A 15526-nucleotide genomic window follows, 5' to 3' on the forward strand; every position below is an offset into this window, starting at 1 on the left:
CAGCACATGGGAGAATAGGGGTTTGCATGGTGCTGCCAGATGGGAGGGAGAGTAGAAAGTCTTCTATACTCTTGAGATTAAAATGCATATATTGCAATTCTCCTCCCTGCCCTGTTTGTTCCTCACTGTGACTTCTTGGGATGAGGGGATTCAATGTCAATGGCTCATACAGTTCTCCCCCCCTACCCCCCGCCCCCTTTGGGGAAGTCAGTTGCGGTTCCAGTTGTTCTGATGGTTTTGTGAGATAAACATCTGTCCTTTGGGAATGGGACACAGACTTCCCCCACCCCCAACTTGGTTTTATGCAGGTGGCTGAACAGCCGTCCGGTGATAACGTTCAGTCACTACCAGTCTGTGTTGGATTCAAACCAAAACCTTATATTTGAGACGGCCTTCCACATGGAAACGGACTCCTAAAGCAACTCCCTTATCTTCAATGTATATTTCTTCCATGGCTCCCGTGAGAAATTAACTCACCAAGGTTAGTTGTTTAGAGGGGAAGTTGGGAAGCCCAATATATCCTTTTGATGGTATGGCTTATCCCTCTATTCCCATCCTTCATATGTTGCTCAGCTTGGATGGTAAGCTCTTTGGAACAGGAATGTTGCCTTACCCGTGTGGACAGCGTCTAACACTCTGTGGGATATTCTTAAACGCAAGGAATACTTTGGCGCGTACATTCAACCCCCAGTGTAGCCCGCCTGGAAGTTCTACCACTAACCACTTCAGTGCAATAGGGTTGATAGAGCCCCCGCCACAGAGGGTTAAAGGATAAAAGGAAAGACACGGGGTGTCTAAGAGAGAGCTTTTTAATAAAGCTTTTAAATCTGTTTTTCATGCACTATACTAAGGATGGCAAACGCAACAATCCTGGAAATATTCATTTAAAGCATGCTGAGGAATCCCCTCCGTTGGGTATTGTATGGTAATATCTGAGGATATCCCTCCGGGTACTTGAGCAGGACTTTTGCACAGTCAAAGGACTGCTCCCAGAGAATCCTTCGCGGTCTTTGCTCTGAGCCAGTGTTTGTCAGGATGAGACTCTGGGAGCTGCTAATGGTGCGTAATACAGATGCTCCCCAACTTACGCAATCATTCCCTTCTAGAAAGCCTTGCGTAATGCAAATTTTGCGTAAGTCGGAAACATTAAGTAAAAATTTCCGCAACTCAAAAATCCTATTTCTGGCTTACGGAGCTTTTTCCATAAGTGTGAATTAGTGTAAGTCAGGTCTTGCGTAACCTGGGGAGCGTCTGTACCGGCATGGTGCAGACAGGATGAGTAAAACTTAGGCATAGACCTTACTACTGAGTCTCTGCTTTTATTTCAGGAGCTTCCAGTAATGGGAGGGGTGTGTGTGTGTGAGAGACACTGAATGAATGGATTGTGCAGCTACTGCTACCCTTTGATATTAATGACCTGTTTCTCTTTCACAGGCTGGCAGTGATGGTGAAAGCATAGGAAACTGTCCCTTTTCACAGAGACTTTTCATGATTTTGTGGCTCAAGGGAGTAGTGTTTAGTGTCACAACGGTTGACTTGAAGAGGTAAGAAACATTGTTTCTCTGCCAAATGTACAGTAGCTTCATTTCTCAATCTGATGTGTGTTGTGTAGGTCTAAGGCTTCCAAATTTTACTTAGTACATCTTATTTCAAACATGACTGACTTCTTGCACCAATTACTGTGCCATGGGTATATTCTCTAAAGCACTTATGGTCGAATACTAATTTGGCGGTGTCTGTCACTGCATGATGGTTGCAAGATCTTGCCTGATTTGAGTTCTCACATCTGTTTACATTATTGAAAGCCAGCTTTAATGTCCAATGATGGCTTCTGCAAAGCTAACGCATGGGAAGACATGTTAATGGATGCTGCCTTAACTGATAACTGAACAAGTAACATAGGACACTGACTTAAACAAGAACTATAGATAACTGGCTCATAATCCATACACAGTTTGAGAAGCTGATTCAGCCTCTTTCAGTTTTGAACAAATTCCTATATTTACTTACCTTTTTGAGATGTGGAGATTGGTCTCAAGGCCTCAGTTACTCTTATCTTTCCTGTTTTTTATTTTTAATGTGCTATGCTTGCTTGATCATTTATCTGGAAAACTTTTGCCATGCACAGAGGCTTAGATGATCAGTGCTTCATTAACAGAACAACCATATTCCTGTGTGAGACACTGAATTGTATCTATATGACTAAATTGTCACACATGACACAAAAAATGTAGCACTTGTCAAATTTTCAGCAAAGTTTCCTTTTTTTTTTTTTTTTTTTTTTTTTTTTTGCAGCTTCGAGTCGAGTTAATATCTTTAATGCCCTGAACCTCAAAGGCATTGTCCTTTTTAATATGAGTGGCTCAACACAATTCTGGTTAGAGTGAGACAAACGGGACAGTAACCTAGAATCAAATATTGTATCCGTGAGCTAGGAGAGAAATATACACTTGCTTCCCAAAGGCCATCTGTAGTGTATGCCATAAATAGGATACAAAATAAAGTATATTCTGTCACACAGATCACTTTATATATTCCTGGCTCTTATTAACAAGGGGTGAATGGAGTGTATCTTAGTGGGAATTATATGACCCAATGTGGTTATAGCTTCCTTAGCTTCCAGCATACCTGAAAATTTGTATTGCATGACAGTGAAAGTTGGAAAGCCTTTCTGTACCACACCACACAGAAAATCACTCAGTATAATTAAAAAATATTTTGTCACAAGGCACACACCCTTAATATTTCCTAGAACAGATGCGTTTTTTCCAATCCAGTTTCTTTAAAGAACACACTGATAAGTTGGTCTCTTACAATTAGCCATTGAAAGTGAATATTGTATTGCAGGATAATAAATATGCAGGACATTCAGTAATGACAGATTATGAAAATCTATAATTCAGAAAAGAACCCAGCATGGAATGGCCCTTGCATTTGGATTGTGTCTGGTTTTTAATGATGTACTCTTACTGCATAACTTAGTAGTTTACATATGGTCTTGTACAAATAAGAATTGCTTCATAATTCATTGCAAAGGAATTTTGCCAAATGAAGAATCGTTGGATGGATCCTAAAGATCATCTGACCTACAGGCAAACTACCCATGAGTTTTTTGGGTAATTGCAGATTGTGGGACGCAACTCTTAGAATCCTCCTTTTCAGATCTCTAAGATAAGCCCTGCTATCATCACATAATAAAAACAAAGATGGCATTTTCACAAACTTACATTGGTAGAAGGAACACTTTCCCAATAAGAGAATGAGTAGAAATCCAATGTAATATAGTCTGCTCTTATATAGCACTTTACAAATATCAGGTCTGTATCAACCTATGCCCATTTGTAAATGGAGAAACGGTAGTGCAGAAATGAAATGATTAGCTCAATGGACATGCAGAACCGTATGGTGACAGAGCCGGAAACAAAACCAGGTATCCTGATTTCCCAGGCCTTGACTCTGCCCACTGTGTTACCTAATGTTAAGTTCAGTAGAGTGTTGTTTTAGTGTGTGGTACGAAGTAAGTTTTTTAATAAAACTAATCTGGGTTGAAAACAAATGTTTATCAATTTAGCTAACTTTGAAGTGGCAGAAGAAAGGAAAGCCTATGGCATTCTAGACTTTACTCCCAATAGGAAAAATTAAGTTTGTAAGTAATATTAAAGAACATAATGTATTGTGTTTGCCTAAGAGTAAAACCAAAGAAGTATGTGGATATTGCAGTCAGAGCTTTTTTAAAAAGTCTAGCAAAAGGAGGCCAGCATGAGACATCCTGAACTCTATTTCTAATAACAAACTAGTTGATTTAGCTTTTGTTGATATTGCTAGCATTGGAACAGAAACCTTTTAGCACCACAGATTGAGGTTAACTCCATACTGGTAATCCAGTGTAGGTATTCACTGTTCCTTCATACAGCCATGAAACAGGACACATTTAAAAGAAAAGTCTTTGTCATGCCTGCATTTGTAGCAATGTTATAAAGTTCTTTGGGCTGGATAAGATTTCCTTGTAAACATTGGTGTTGCTTCCAACTCACATAAACTACATGTACTGAACCTTCCATTTAACTGTGTGGCTTGTAGACCCTCCAAAACAGGCTTCTACAGGGTTTTAGCTCTGGGCTCTCATTGCTGTTATTGATTGCGTACTTTAAAAACCCAGTGCAACTTCTGGAAAAAAAAAAATTAGAGGACCATGTTAATAGACCCATTATGTATTTATAAGCATCAGAAGTATCTGGGTCACTTCTTCTCATGTCAGACACGTAATTAGAAATGCAAAAGATTTCTGTTCAGATTGCATTGTTTCTGTATACCCTTCGCATCTGGGCATTAATGGAAAGAAATTTCAGGTTTAACTTAATTTAAACCTCTTGCAGTCATCCTCTCTCCATCCTAATAAGTCTTTCCTTTTAGTTCTCTAGGTTTTGATTTAGGGGAAAAAATGCAAAGTAGATTCAAAACTGAGAAATAGAACTAGAGAAAACCAGCTGGGATATTGTTTTGTACCTGACCTTATAGTGATGGATGTGTGCTCTGTGATAGAGGGACACATCTGCAGTCACTACAAGTAATTAAAATCTTGAATAGTGGTGGGATATCAAGTTAATCTTTGTTTAAAAAAAAAAGTTCAAAATAAGGCTAACATTTTGCTGTTAACTTGTTAATCAATGTGCCTGGATTACCAGTGCCTAGCAGTAGTGCTGCTTGGCACATAAGAGTAGTTGAACGTTTTGATTAAATTGGAGCCTTATTTACATGTAGGTTTTCTACCATTTACCAAGAGAAGAACGGGTGCTGGCATTTGTCCCCATATTCATAATAGTGCCATTAGGAATGGCTTCCAGGAATACAGTATTCAATGAGTATCATATGCTCTTTTATACTTCCCCCCCCCCCCAAGTTTAACATGCTGTACATATTCTTAAGCTTCACTTTCCAAACTTTGCTACTCCTGTTTTGTCCCGTTATGGACAGCCACAAACTTGTGAAAGTTAGGTGCTGAGAACTTTTCACTCATTAATTTATCTCACTAACTTAGAAATTGTGGGTATACTTGCAAACTATCCTCTTGCTTGACAGTACAATACAATTCGTATACAATAGCAGGCCTAGTTTGCATTAACTAACTTTTGACACTATAAGGTCAGTGTTTGGCCTTAAATGAAAGATCTAAGGGAGCTCTAATTCAATTCTGTAGTTGTCTTAGCAGGTCATGGTTTGGTACAAAAGTTCACAAATAAGTAACTTTGGGATACACCAGAAGAACTGAGTCTTATTTGATTTACTTTTTATGATGTGTATTTTCCTTTCCTAAATTGTGTTAAATATAGTAATGTGCAAACAAAAGAATATTTTGCAGTTCTCAGTTCAACTATTAGTTACTAGGGGCACGAGAAAATATGCACACAGACTGAATTAAATGAGACATACCAGCATTTCAGTAAGACCAAATGTTTCTTGCTTCTATGCAGTCAAAGACAGAGGCTCTATTCTTTCCCTTTTCAGTAACAACTTTTTATGTGCAGAAATTTAACTTGTTCTGATGACTGGAGCAGTGTAAAAACTGTTAAGCTTGTAATAAAATTCAAGGCAAGTGTGTGTTCAATTTAATTTAGAAATCCTGTTTGGAAGCATTAGTTTACAACTTTTGAGATTCTATTTTTAGACTATTCTTCAAATTTATAAAATTGACACCCAATCCATAACTAACCTCCACCCCTAAACATTCAAGGACTGCCCATACATAAAATCACATCTTCAATAGCCTGTGTAAGGTGGAGGAAAGTTTTCTATTTACCAATGTATTTATCCAGTGATTCTTGGAGATTTTGCTTCAGCATGTATCAGATAAACACCACTCAATCATGCTAACCCACTGCCCCGGCTTTTACTACGCTATTCAACTTTAAGGGCTTGTGTACACACAGAGTTGTTCCTGATCAACTCCGTGTGTGGACAGTTATTCTGAAGCAAGAGGTCTGGAATAAAAGAGGCTACACTTGGACATGATTAGGAGCAGCTTTTGTGCTTTAAATTTACACCCTACCATAGTCCATGTTAACCATTGAGTTCAGACAAGATTACTTTCCTAAAATATGGTAAATATCCAGACTAGATTTCAGTTGTTGTCACCAGATAATTAAATGGACAAATTGCTGTTAATAAGGGCCTGTCTACGCTGTGCCTTAGTCTGCACCAGCTGGGGTTTAAATTCTAATTGGCCCATGCTAGTGCGTGCTAACAGTTTGCTTATGTGCATTAATGTAGTCCTGTTCCAAAAACATGGGCCAGTTAGTGTGCAACACACTGGTGCTCGTTAGATGTTGCATCCTAGCTGGTGCAGAGTAAGGCACCATGTAGACAAGCCCTAACATAGATCTGAGCTGTAAACTTTGTATAGCCCACACCTGCAAATCAAAGTAGATATCTATATGGTGACTTTTTAGAAGCTCAGTGACAGAGACAAGAATTGTTTAAAGATTTCTGTTGCAGCCCCTAGGGCCTAGGCACAATATATACTAAAACTTTCATTCTAATTTTCATATAAGGGCTAATACTAGGCCACTTTGCTATCCAGTCAAGTCATTTATAACCAAATTCTGTTTTCTGTAATTTCTGGGATACAGCTTTTAAAGCACACCATTGGCCTCTTACCCTGAACTTCAAAGGAGTGAAGACAGGCCATGTGGCCTGAGAAGATTCTGATAAGCTCTTTTAAGGACATGCCACTGCATTCATAGGGTAACTCTACCTTGCAGCTGGGAAGGTGCTTCCCAGCTCAGGTAGGCAGACATGCTATCTCTCCTCAAGCGAGTGCAGTAAAAGCAGTGTAGCCAGGTATAGCATAGGCAGCAGCACCAGCTACTTGCCGGAATACAAACTTGCCTAGAACACCAGATACGTACTTGTTCAGCTGGCTTGAGCCACTGCCCAGCTACGCTGCTCTCTTAAGCATGCTAGTTCGAGCAGAGCTGGTGCATGTCTGTCTGCCCAAGCAGGGAAACATGCTGTCAGCTGCAGTGTAGATGTACCCATAGATAATCAAATAGCATTTGAGATTGTGGCTTTGAGGTTATGGCTTGTAGTTCTAAGATAAGTATGATCTAATGGTTAGCATAGCAAACTGTGGGTCATAACTCCTGCATTCTGTTCCTGGCTGTGTACTTACTGGACCTTAAACTCTGTGCCTGTTACCTCATTTTCAAAATGGAGGGAGGCAAACATCACAGCATTTGAGGTTTTGTTTGTAAATTGCTTTGAGATCCTTGGGTGAAATGTGCTGTTGACCCAATATTCTATACTGCACAGGTGTCTATACAGTATTCCACATGCTTTGTTTTCATATGTCCATTTTATTTAAGGACACAGTGCAGCTAATAAATTACTTTAATGTCATTTGAAATCATGTAGAAACCTTCCCTTTTGATATTTCATTAGTGTGAAGTCTTGTCTGTTTCTCAAATTAAACCTTCTCCTTGATAGCATTATTGCAAGTGGTTTTGGCTGCATTTATTTATCTAGTCAATGTGCAAAATTGGAAGGGAGCCAGGATGGCTTCCTGCAGTTGTTGCGGGTGTACAGAGCTGTATTTTAATACAAAGTTAAGGTATGAATTGACTCGCAGAGCCCTCTGGCATAAAACAGTGGGTGGAAAGGACAAATGAAGTGAGCTGTAGCTCACGAAAGCTCATGCTCAAATAAATTGGTTAGTCTCTAAGGTGCCACAAGTACTCCTTCACTCTGCAATGAGTGAGAACTACTTCGGAAAATTAAAATTGCCACATTTGCCTCAATATCTGACTTCTACCATCTTCACTAAAATGCCACCAGAGTAAAAGTGGGTGTTTAATCTTAACACTGAGGTGTCTGAGTACTGACAGTACAGAGTGAAGTCTCTGGTTTAGTTTTGCATGTAATTTCAGCTGCATGTAATTCATAGGTATGCTTATAGCATAAGTACAAATGATCCTGTGTACATCTGCCAAAGCCTTAGAGCCTTTTTATGGCTATTGCTACTTCCTTTGTTAAAGGGTTTGTGTTGTAGCCAGGGAATGAAATCTAGCATATCTTGTTTAAATTCTGTAGGAATTTACACTGTCTGATTGCTGCAGTACTAACTGGCATATCTATAGTTACTTGATTAACTAAATTTAAAGATGTTATCCACACACCCCTGTGCTTTTCCACACGAGTTGGAAACAATCTTCCTTAAACTTACTGCTGTTAGCATAGTTTCGCTGATTAGTGTGGACAAGGGTTTTGGTTTGAGAATCATGTTATCAATTACACCCTAAAATAATCTAGAGCATGAAAATAACCTCAAATTCCTATTTATGCTTGCCAGAGAAAACTGTTCTTGACCATAAAGAATCACTGGCTTCAGTCCAGGATTTAACTTCCGCTATAAGACTGATGAAAAGTTGACACATAGTATTGTAATTCCTGTTTGAGTTAAGACTGTCACACTAACATGGAAGTATTGCATTCCATGGGGGTTTCTTATAGGAGAGAATTTAAAGGGAACTATTTTTAGATGAGACTGGATTCAGAGCCTGCATCCTTTATTCCTATCCCGTGCCTGAACTTCTCAACTTCTGCACTCGAACATTAAATGTCCCTCTGCTTCCCTATGTCTGATGCTACAAATGAAATTGCAGATGTGCAAACACACTTTGTGTTGAAAGGAATAAATTACGCGAGTCAGAATGAATGTGAGTGGACGGATGCACGTGTAGCTGGCACACAGCTTTTTAGATGTGTGCCTGCAGTGTCGCATGCTGTCACCTCTACACCACTACCAACTAAGGGAAAAGGAGCAGCTGTCAAGTGCCCATAAAATAAACTAGCTAGGCTTGATAAATACAGCGTGAGAGACATTGTGGGTAGACATCCCGGAAAGCAAGAGGTGTCACCAAATCTCTTTATAAAAAGACTTGATGCCTCCTTGCTCATCTCTGTAGAATCTAAGTACCTATGACTGTGCCAGTCAGTGATATCCTCCTCTTCCCACCACAAGTCCATGGTTCTTGCCAGGAAAATCTTACTTTCCTCAATATTTACTTAGAGAAAAAAAATAGCCTCCTATTCTTAGATTGTTACTAGGGCACACTTTTCTCCTTACTGCTTGTTGTTGTTTTTTTGTTGGCAAAGAATGGCATGCGTGGTGTTTTAATTTATTTCTGGTTTAATTTATATCCATTAGGAAAAATTTGGATGTGGAGAGGTAGAGGTATTAGGGATGCAGACAGGTTCTATGCAGGTTGCTCTATGTACCAACATACATTGGGGGTAAAACAGACCTGACAGTGAGGAAAGAAGTTACAATCCTGAACATCTCAAAATAACTATATACAGTAGAACCTCTGAGTTAAACACCAGAGTTACCAACTGACCAGTAAACCACACACCTCATTTGGAACCGGAAGTATGCAATCAGGCAGCAGCAGAGACCCCAAACAAAACAAAACAAAACTACAAATACAGGACAGTACTGTATTAAACATAAACTGCTAAAAATATAAAGGGAAAGTTTTTAAAAATTTTTTTGATAAGGGTAAGGAAACTCTTTCTGTGCTTGTTTCAGTTAAATTAGAATGGTTAAAAGCAGCATTTTTCTTCCGCGTAGTAAAGTTTCAAAGCTGTATTAAACCAATGTTCTGTTGTAAACTTTTGAAAACACAACCAAAACATTTTGTTTAGAGTTACGAACATTTCAGAATTACAAACAACCTCCATTCCTGAGGTTCTACTGTATTCTACTATTCCTATAAAGGAGATCTGAAAACAGCTAATTAAGAATTAAAGCAAACTTTGAAGTACCACAAATACATTGAGATTAAAAACTTTACTAGTGTAGTTGTCATGAAATTGCAAGGCATTGAACTCCCTTTCATATGCTGTTGCTTACTGAAAACACAGTTTCACCACTGATGCTCGTGTTAACTCTTGGAGGGGCAGAGCTGGCATGCAGAGATTGGCCTCAGGCAGTACCTCTATAATCAGAGGTAGCATTGATAGCTGGGATCATGGTTGTACTGTGCTCACTTGTTCCTTTTAAAATTGTTTTGTATCATATTTGCATTGCACCATAGGAAACCAGCAGACCTACAGAACTTGGCTCCAGGGACTCATCCACCCTTTATTACCTACAATAGTGAGGTGAAAACAGATGTGAACAAGATTGAAGAGTTCCTTGAAGATGTCTTGTGTCCACCCAAGTAAGTATTGTGTGGAAAATGTATTTGGAAACAGGTTATTTGGTAACAGTAGCATGGGTGTCTGGCCTCAGGTTTGTTGGTGTTGCTTTGTTTAAATTCCTGTTTATGGAGAAGCTTCCTGCAATAAATAGTGCAAGTATTATTGCTAACCAAGTTTAAGATGCTTTCCATATCAACAAACTAAAATCTGAATCTTCATAATGTGGATTGAGGCCTTAAATATTTCATCCAGAAGCCACATATTTTATAAATACCCATTTGTTTAGGAAGAAATCAACGTGGAAATAGACTAGAGGTTATCTGTAATCAGCGGTTACCATTTTGTACATGCATGTTGGAGCCTGAATATTTTTCTTTTTTGGTGGTTTAGGGTGGGGCTGTGAGCTAGAAGGGAGGCAGGATACGTAGGCCTTGCTAATAAGATTGTATTCGTGTAACTGAAAATGGGGCCCCACTTCGCAGAACTATATATCTGTGCATTAACATTAAATCATTAGGGAAACCTATTTTCTGGTGATCTCCTTATGGTCTTTTGCAAGATTTTGTATTTGCAGACATTCTTCTAGAAGTAAAAGACATGGCATTCAGCCGTTTACTTGAAATGAACTTTTCATTTTAACCTAAGGATGGTAAATGTCAGTGACTTGCATGTTTTCCATTAGAAAGCTTTTCCTCATTCCTTCCTAGCTTATTGAATAAGAAAAAGGATAATCATTGTGTATACCTTGCAGAATCAATCATATCTATGTGCAAGTTGGCAGTAGCTTTCTGTGGCTTGGGCCCATCTTGCCACGCATGATGATAGGCTCCCCGCTTCTAAATGTGTACGTGAGGCTAAGGTTGAGCCTTAAGCCTGTCAAAATTGTGATGGAAAAATGTGAATACATGTTTTATTCATTAGATTATGTAGTGCGAGAGCAGGAACCTGTATCAAGTACCCCTTACACGCCAACTGGCAGGCTGTGGTGTTGATCAGACATGGGTCGTCTCTGGCTAGCTGAGCTCTCTCTCCTCTGAGCCTTCAGGAAGAGGAAGGATTTCTGGAACATCACACTTTTCTTTTTCTCTTGTTTGGAATCTTGCGGTCAATGACCACGTATCTTCTGGGACAGATGGTTTTTAAGTCACATGTTTTTAAAAATGTCTCTTTTCCCTTGGGCTGGCAGGACTAATGGAGCAAAGCAGACTGTATGGCTGTGTATAGTTATTGTACTGTATATCAAACCCAATTTTCCATTCCCTGAGCACTGGATTGCAGTGATAAGGGGGGCAGCTTTCCACTGTAATCCCCCTCTATTATGTTAAAAGCGCCATGTGCTTGATTGTATATGCTTGCTCCAGAAAGCAGAAGTGTGTAATTATAGTCTTTACCCCAGGGTGGTTTAAGAGAATCTGGAGCAGGACTTGTCCAGTTCTCTACAAGTAGAAAATTCATTGGGACAGATAATGTACTTGACTGTCCATAAAACAAGTCTTCTCTCTTTTCCAAACACACACTTTGCTTTAAGAGTGTTTTGAATTAAATTAACATCTGCGAGCATTTTCATATCTTTTTGGGGCAACAGGCACTATGTAGATGTAAGAGTAAATGAACTGAGATATTTTTATCCCACATAGGAAAGGGTCAGAAAGTTAAGGTTACAAAAAGTCTGTTTCTTCGAGCTGAGAACTATGAACATCAAACATACCAGTCCATCTTAAGCTGTTCTTGGAATAGAAAAGAGCCATTGTGTTTATTCAGTCATCTGAAAAAAGGAAGGTCAAAAGGGACTGATCAATTACCAGTGAGATTGTTTTACTGTACACTAATAAAACCATCTCTTGTTGATCAGAAAGCAACTTTATTTTTTAATGACAGGTTTCAGAGTAACAGCCGTGTTAGTCTGTATTCGCAAAAAGAAAAGGAGTACTTGTGGCACCTTAGAGACTAACCAATTTATTTGAGCATGAGCTTTCGTGAGCTACAGCTCATGCTCAAATAAATTGGTTAGTCTCTAAGGTGCCACAAGTACTCCTTTTATTTTTTAATCTAATTTTTTTCTGATTGGATTTTATGTTGTAAACCACTCTTGAGTTTTGACTACCTTTTTGTGCAACATACTGTAAGTGCTGTCCTTACCTAATGTGTGAACCCTATGTATAATCTGCAGGGGTTTGCACCAATTTTAGAGGAGTCTAGGGACAGTGAGTGGTCTCCAGTTAAAGGTGGGCTTGAGTAAAAGCCTGGATCTCAACCGTCAACTCTGAAAGTGTTCAAAGTCTAGGATAAACTTCTGGGAATGGCCTCTGTGTATAATGGGTTAAATCAAAAACTCTGATCCAAACTCTGAGGTAGTTGACATCATTGAGCTCGCCCTTAGGCTCTCATTGCAATGAGAGCTGTGACTTCAGCACATGTAGACGTTATTTAAGATTGCTTTGAACTAGCTAGCTTAAACAACAATAGCAACAACACCATGGCAGCCTGAGCTCTGCAACCCCACCAAGGACGTGGGTATGTACTGAAGTGGCTTACTTGTGCTGCTATCCATGCTGCCGTGACTTCATCGCTATTGGTTTTTGAACTAGTTAGATCAAAACTAGTTTGTGTATGTCTGCATTCGCTGCATCCACACCTCTTACTGCAATGTCGACATACCCTTGGGCTTTGTCTACACTAGCACTTTTGTCAGCAAAACTTGTTGGTCAGGGGTGTGAAAAAACAGCCTCCCTCCCCCAACCGACATAAGTTTCACCGACAAAAGTGGCTACACAAGAGAGGCTACACAAGAGACCTTTCAGCAGCACAGCTGCAGTGGTACAGCTGTCCTGCTGTAAGGTCCATAGTGTAAACATAGCCTAAGTCTCAATGGCTAGTCCACGAGAGGGAGGGATCTGGGAATTAAAAATTGCTATTAAAATCCCTTATTTTGATATTCAGTGAGTAGTCGGGGAATCCTCTGGGGGAAAGGAACAACTGAGGAGTGGGTAGTGGTGCATTTGGACACCACTACTCATTTTTGGCCCTGTGGGAGGGTTCCAAAAGTCACTTCAAACCTAGTTCTCATTTAAACTAGTTGATTAACATTAGACAGTGAAAAGAAAAGGAGTACTTGTGGCACCTTAGAGACTAACCAATTTATCTCTAAGTCTCTAAGGTGCCACAAGTACTCCTTTTCTTTTTGCGAATACAGACTAACACGGCTGCTACTCTGAAACCTGTCATTAGACAGTGACAAATTCTCTTCAAAACACTTCCCACACATCAGTATTACTGTTTACTTTGCACAGAGATATTTGATAGGCATATTTTTTAATTGCTTAACATGGTTTTTATAAACCATTTTCAAATTAGTTTTGATGCTCCTGATCAAATTACATTACAACAGAACTTAGTAAAGTTATTTTTTTTAATACAAGACTGTAGTCATTTGCTCTGTCTCGTGGCTATTGGTTTTGGGAGATGAAAGTTGAAAAAACTGCATATATGCAATTTTTAAAACCAACTGAATCTCAGTTGAGTAACCAGTATCATTTGGGAAGAGAAACATGGAAAACAAACATTTTTAGTGCGATAAATTTATGTCTAGTCTCAAAAAAGGCAGCAGACAAGTAATACATAATATGAACACATTTGGTTCTTATTTTAGGGAAAAAATAAAGGGGGGCACTAATACCGAAAATCTTTAAATATAACTTCAGCAGAAATCTAGAAAGCTAGTCAACATGTACATGCTTCAAGTCTCACACTGACTGAATATTCCAATTTTCATGTTTAGGAAAAGTATCGGTGCAGTCTTGACTTAAATAAGTATAAGTTTGCCTGTCATTAACTAGGCAAGAATGAGCACTATTCTTTGTTCAATGTAACTGACATAGCAATATTCAGGGCCAGCCTAAGGGGTGGGCAATCAGGGTGGCTGCCACATTGTTCCAACACTCAACCCTTTTCCCCCTGCTCAGGGCTCTCTAAACATCCTTGGGCAGGCCCTGACAATATTGCTTGTATCGATCAAGAGATTCCAGTTACACAGTGACAGGGAACCTTTTAAAAATATCCCTACTTCACAGAACAGAGCAATAGGACAGAGATCTCAGTATTCAGGAGAGCAGTGTGTTTCCCTTTGCACAGGGTTGTACATTAACATTTTTGTTTGTAAAGCTTAGCTGGGCATTTTATAGTCTCCTGATCTTTACAAATATGTAAATAACATAAAATGTTAAAGGTCTGCTGGTGAACATGTAACTAAAACCCACAGCCAGCTCAGAAATGCTAGCTTTGTGACCCTCGGTGTAACTGGATACCCATTTTACGTGCTGTATGTAGGTTTTTTTCATATTCTCCAGTGGAATTGGCAGGTCCTCTGGTAATCCTTATCGCAGAAATAAGCACTAAAGTTCTTCAGAATTCCAGGTCCTGACTCATGTTATAGATAGTTTAGTCACATTGAGATAAGTCTAAAGAACATTTTAAAGGGGAAGGCACTTGGGTTAAACATAATTTGTTTTTTTAAAATTCCTTGCATGTTGTTGATACCAATTTAAGTTAATAAAATTGAGTTTACCTTTCACTGTTTATGCTGTTCAGTATTTGCAGATCACTGAGTTTTACAGTGAAAGTAGAACAGCCAGTTTCACATTTGGCAGTCAGTTTTATTTTCTGATTCTGATGGCACTGTTTCATTGCAACATTGCAACTGTTTAAATCAACACAGTTTATTGATATTTGTTTTAAAAAAACACTACCAACATTTCCATTTGGATCTTGTAAACCTAAATTTTGGGCCTGAAAATGACTAAATTGTGGGTTTTTTTTTAAAAGGTGCACATAATCTAGAACAATGGCTTTCAATCTTTTTTTTCATTTGTGGACCCCTATGAAATTTCAAATGGAGGTAAAGACTTCTTTGGAAGTCTGAGACATAGTCTGCATACTGACGGGTCTGCTGATCACCAGTCGAAAACCACTGATAGTGTGTTAATAACCTAAGTAGAGTGTATACATTTCTTTGCCTGTTTAATGCTAATAAATACATGGCTGACTGGTCATATTGTTTCTGCTGAATATTACAGAAGAACTGCTGTTGGAATATTTTCCCACAAACAATTGCATCTTTCTGCTTAGGTACTTAAAGCTTTCACCAAAGCACCCAGAATCAAACACCGCTGGAATGGACATCTTTGCCAAATTTTCTGCATTTATCAAGAATTCCAGACCAGAGGCCAATGAAGGTAGGAGACCTCAGTCCTGTAATCTCTGGTGCCTGGGTATTTCATTGGGTTGTGGGGACGGCAATTGAAGCTGTCTTTTTTTAAGTGCTTATAGTTTT

General features: G+C 39.0%; 1 protein-coding gene across 2 annotated transcripts in view; it reads left to right on the top strand.

Annotated features, from left to right (window-relative positions):
• CLIC4 (chloride intracellular channel 4) overlaps positions 1 to 15526 on the top strand; it is a 54310-nt gene that overhangs the window by 25621 nt on the left and 13163 nt on the right. For both annotated transcript variants that reach the window (XM_073317405.1, XM_073317406.1), the window contains exons 2-4: positions 1435 to 1544; positions 10092 to 10217; positions 15322 to 15428. In XM_073317405.1, the coding sequence (XP_073173506.1) occupies positions 1435 to 1544; positions 10092 to 10217; positions 15322 to 15428 (343 nt within the window). The remainder of the gene's footprint in view (positions 1 to 1434; positions 1545 to 10091; positions 10218 to 15321; positions 15429 to 15526) is intronic.

This window comes from Lepidochelys kempii, chromosome 19, assembly GCF_965140265.1.
Source record: "Lepidochelys kempii isolate rLepKem1 chromosome 19, rLepKem1.hap2, whole genome shotgun sequence".
Taxonomy (NCBI): Eukaryota; Metazoa; Chordata; order Testudines; family Cheloniidae; genus Lepidochelys; species Lepidochelys kempii.